This window comes from Cylas formicarius, unplaced genomic scaffold (assembly GCF_029955315.1).
Source record: "Cylas formicarius isolate icCylForm1 unplaced genomic scaffold, icCylForm1.1 PGA_scaffold_7__23_contigs__length_41026272, whole genome shotgun sequence".
Lineage (NCBI taxonomy): Eukaryota > Metazoa > Arthropoda > Insecta > Coleoptera > Brentidae > Cylas > Cylas formicarius.
Genome location: NW_026844352.1, coordinates 24,581,475 through 24,586,623, shown reverse-complemented (window position 1 = coordinate 24,586,623; position 5,149 = coordinate 24,581,475). Strand labels below are relative to the sequence as shown.

The 5,149-nt window shown below is 30.2% G+C and overlaps 1 protein-coding gene across 1 annotated transcript; it reads left to right on the top strand.

The window, feature by feature from the left end:
• The first annotated feature begins 2,395 nt into the window (after positions 1–2,395).
• On the top strand, positions 2,396–4,961 carry LOC132705502 (2-oxo-4-hydroxy-4-carboxy-5-ureidoimidazoline decarboxylase-like). Its single transcript, XM_060676104.1, has 2 exons — positions 2,396–3,325; positions 4,629–4,961. The coding sequence occupies exons 1-2, from the start codon at positions 3,136–3,138 to the stop codon at positions 4,958–4,960; spliced, it is 522 nt and encodes a 173-aa protein (XP_060532087.1). The 5' UTR covers positions 2,396–3,135; the 3' UTR covers position 4,961.
• Positions 4,962–5,149: the final 188 nt, after the last annotated feature.

The following is a 5,149-nucleotide window of genomic DNA, read 5'->3' as shown; positions in this document are numbered from 1 at the left end:
TTTGCTTTTACTGAAAAATTCATGATTTAACAACTCGGCGGATGCGGTAAAATCATATAACCGCAAAATCTGCAGTACTTATATGTTACTTATGACTTGCTACCTAAAAAAATATTTTTATAAAATATAGTTCGAATTTGATAAAAAATAAATTGGTATTAGATTTATAAACATTTGGCAATAACCTTGAACTTTTTCATTTTCGGTCATCAACCTTCTGACACAATATATACATTAACGACTGAATGGTGATTTATTGTTTGATTAAAATTTATTTAAAAAATAATGTATCCATTCCACGATGTTGATCTTAAACTACATGTTTAGAAGACGACAAGGCGACATACGCAACTCAAACAAAAGTGCAATTGGGGGTTCATGCTTGAAATTTAATGACAATGTTACTATGAGAGAAAATTAAAAATTAATAATAATAAAGCGTACTACCAAAAATGTTTTTTATATCCCACATAAATTATCCAAAAATTAAATATATTCAAAAAAGGACTTATTATTATTATTAATTAAATGGAACCTAACCACTAAAATTGTAATTACGTAAGTAAAATAAATTATATGAAAATCTTTACGGTTATATAAAGCTTTAATAAAATATATATTTTGATTTTACAGTCCAGTTGAACCCTTTTTTAGAAATGCCTTAATGCTTTTAGAGGTGTGCTATTATTTTCGATTTTTTTGATGCAGGGATGAAACGTTTGATGCAATACAGGAATGAGAGGTTGAATGTGATTATTATTTTTTTGCCACTGGCTCAATTCTGTGGTTTCAAAGTGCACTTTTTACTATACAAACAGTCCCTGTTTTCTTCGTTTCTCGCGTATCTTGTTTAATTGCGAGTTATACAAATAAGTGACTGTTGCCTGTGCTAAAATTGAAACAATCATTGGATCGCGTGGTGATGTTTATGTTTTCGTAAAGATAATTGTGTTTAATGTTTGTGACAGTTTATTAGGTCGATATCCAAAATAAAACCGATACAAAGCGTGATTGGAAGAAACGCCTTCATATTCGCTAATCTGGTTATTTTATTTCTTATTCTTTGTGACAAAAATCTACAGGGAGTAATCAAGCATTAACGAGTATCTTCAACATAAAATTTAATAATATGTTACGGCAAAATAGACGTAGATACATAATTCTTATAATAATACATAACCATCGCTACATAAAATTTTACTTTGCTGTTAAAGTCTGTTGATAGATATAAGAATGACTAACTGAGACGAATTAATGAAAGACCCAAGCAAGCTGTAAGAATGAAATATGGCCGAACAGGTCCGTACTTTGCTGAGAATTTAATTATTTGGGGTTTTGTTAGGAAAGATACTAAACAATATTTATTTATTTATATAGGTATTTATGTTTAAATCCAAAATAAAATTACAAATTATTTTTATTACCTACTTAAATTACTTAAAATTATTCACATAATATATCAGTATCACTATCGCAATCATCGCCTGTTCTAATTATTATTTGTTCTATATTATTTGCAATTTTGTGGAGGGATATTAAAAACTTCGGTTTCTATAAGTTTGAGGACATTGGAGTTAACACGGGGAAAAACATTGTTACGAGGAATGGCAGATTTCAGTTGGTGCCAAACATGTTCAATGGAATTAAATATACAGTGGAAGCCTTAAAACTGTATGCCCTAGATTTTTTGCATAACTATCACAGACGTATTCCTTTTGTAGGTTCAAGCTTTGTAGAATCTCAATTAATTGCTTTTTGGTATAATCTTCGTGAAAATAAATGTCGTTATTATACATGTAGTTTTGGATTATTGCCTTTGTGTCACATAAGGAAGGGGTTTTAGTCAACTAACTACTGTGATAACTTGCATTGTCCATTACAATGACGCTATTAGGAGGAATGTTTAGAATTAGTTTGTGTTTAAACCAACTTTCAAATAAATCAGCGGTGGTGTCTTCATGGTAATCCAAAGAAGAATACCATTTTATCAATAGTTACCATATTAGGCACAATATGACAGAATTCGCCCTTGAACTAATTTTATAGAACGGAAATTGCTTAATTGTAATTCATCGGACTATATCTAACCCATACGCTTACTAAATTACATTTTTGATCATAATTTTTTTATTAAAATGACCGACCGAAAAGTCAATTTCCAAACGGTTTCTTTTTGAGGAGCTATGAGATCTCCATCAAAAAAGTATTTTCTGAGTATTGTTAATACTTACAAAAATGAAAAAAACTATAGCTTTTAGCTAAATTATCATTTATTTTATTTAATCAAAGAACATTTAATTAAATTTTCGACAGAAAACCTCTAAACAGACATGTTTCGATTCCCACTAGACTTATCTATCACAATCAATAAAGTGAAAACAAAAATGTGATTTGATTAATGATTAAAGACAATTGCCCGTCATAGCGTTTTGGAGGAAGGAAATATAGAGAAAAATGTAAGAATTGTTTAAAAACATGTACAACCATCCCTGATCAAATTCTATAGAATTATTAGCCACTTGCTACAAAATAATTCAAGACCAACCCATTATTTCCTCAACTCAAAATTAAATTACTTTTATAGCAGAATTTTTTATCGTATAAAATTATAGTGGATAAAGCATGTGCATGTGCTAAAAACTTGCATATCCCTAAATTATTCGGATTATAGTTTAAACGCTACGTTCTATCGAAAAAGAAATTTAGATGTTTCCAAACATGTTGTGCATGATTTTAACGAATAATTAATAAAAAAGAATTACAATTCGGGTACCTACTTTGATTAATTTGGGTTGATTTTAAATAAATTGCCAATAAAAGCCAATTTGAAAAATTCCGGGTATTATTGCATATAATGTTATCTTTTTCCCATTACAGACGTCATTGACAAAGGTATTCAGGTATCTTGGGCTATTAATAAAATCCATAAATTTAATTAGGTATAAGATTATTGACGTTGCCTGGTACCTACTGTAGAATTTATTGGCGCCAATAAACGGATAATTTACTGAAAGTGTCTAGTGCGGATAACCCTAAGAAAATATATATCTGCTGCCATTCAAAAACTTCCGATATCAGTTTACCCAACGAAAGAGAGCAAGAAAGAACGAGGTATTAACTCGTAAGGGCTTTGAAATGTGGACTCCGTATTTGACGATACAAGACGTGAACGGCCTAGAAAGTGACCGATTCATAAAAATTTTTGGAAACGTAGTTGAACATTGTTTGGCGGCCGGTATTGGAATTTTAAAAAACCGACCTTTTAACAGTGTAGAAGATGTAGTTCACGCCGTAGTTACATACTTGGATAATTTGAAATTGACAGGTAAGTCAATCTCTTAAAGATGTCCCTAAAAATAATTAAAAATAGTTATTCTTCGTTTACAAGCTTTAAATCAAAATGTGTTAGCGAAAATGGTAATGGTATTCATAGTTTTTATTTACAAAAACTATGGTATTTGTTGCAAAAGCTTAGGGGCTTATAGACAAATCAATTATTTTTTGTTGGGTTCCTGCCCATCGTAATTGCAAAAAAAACTGTATTTCTTTTGTCATGGATTTTTTAACAGGAGAACTTTCTTAAGGTAAAAACAACTCTCCATTATTATTTTCACTCTCCGACTCCGAAAATCCGAGGCGACTTCCAGGAAGAAGAGTAAAATTAAATTAAACTTTTAAAATTTACAGGAAATTCATAATTAAAATATTTTTTTATTTCGTTTACACAAAGGCAGCGCCAATTAAAAAATTACTAGGTATTTAGTTATGTTGTTCTGTAATTTGCCTTTTATATGAAATTTATTGCAGTAAAAGCCTGCATCAAACTACTTATACTGCAAAAAACTTGTTTCGAGTTGGCTTTATGATATCACACCACCTCGCTCCAAAAATATCCTCTTCCTTTCACGGGTTTTCTGCTAAACTTACCGAAACTAACCAAATACAAGATATTTATCTATACTAGCAGTGTTGCCTAAGCCATAGGCACTTTAGAAGACATCAAAAAATGTTGAGTAATTATATTCCAATATGCGCTTGCGCGAGTTATTTTAAGCCAATAAAATCTACCATTTCAAATTTCGCAGTATTTTTCAAAAAAGTATAGTTTCGCATTATCCCAAATTCTAAAATTAATTAAAGTTTTCATCTGGCGCCCAGAAATCTGGCCACACAAAGTAATATTGTTTACTCCTAAATGTTGATTGAATATGAATATGCAACACTTAAACAATATTTCTTTGAAAATCAGTCTCGCTGGGCATTTTTAAAGGATCTGTATGGCAAAATTATTGTCAGCTATGAACCCTGCGACGCACAAAAATCTGTTCCTTAATTGATTAAAATTAATCAACGTTAGAACGGCTGTCATAAATTGACTCGTTATTTCCACAGAAATTATCGACAAAAGGCCTTCAATTCTTTTTAAACGTTCATGAGATAAGAGTGAATTCTTAAAATAAAAAAAAAATACAATAAGGTTTTATATTTCACTGGAACTTTCCGTCATTGCTTAAGCTTGTTTTTGTATAATTAGAGATGCATAACCCGTAATAGATAAATTATGTACACTGATTACTGAAACTTAGCAATAAGGTTTTTCTAACGCATTTGTGGCATTTTTATTTTAGAAAAAGAGAAGATTCTTCAACTTTACCCAGACAGCGTAAGCAAACTGGCAGGTTTTAGCAATTCCATGCTAGAATTCAACACACATCAAAAAATAGTAAACAGTTCAAGAAGTTTACGGTTTGAAGAAAAGAAAAGGTTAAAACAGTTGAGCAAGGACTACCGAGATTATTTTGGTTTTCCATTCATAATTTGCTCAAAAGAGGATGATATAGACACTATTTGTGCTACAATGGAATCGAGATTAAAAAACTGCAAGGAGAAAGAAATTGAGATTGCCATGAATGAAGTGAAGAAGATCTGTAAATTAAGAATACATGAGATAGTGCAATAATGTGGTTTCAGCTGATTGTATCTTGTTCAATGTGTAACTGTGTGAGTGAACAATAATTTTTGTATTTTGGTTCCTAATTATTTTTCTGTTAGTGTATATATTAAGTTTTTATTTATACATATGTATTAAGAAAATAACAATTTTTGTAAAATATGTACAGAGAAGCAACAAGAATCACAATTTTATAAA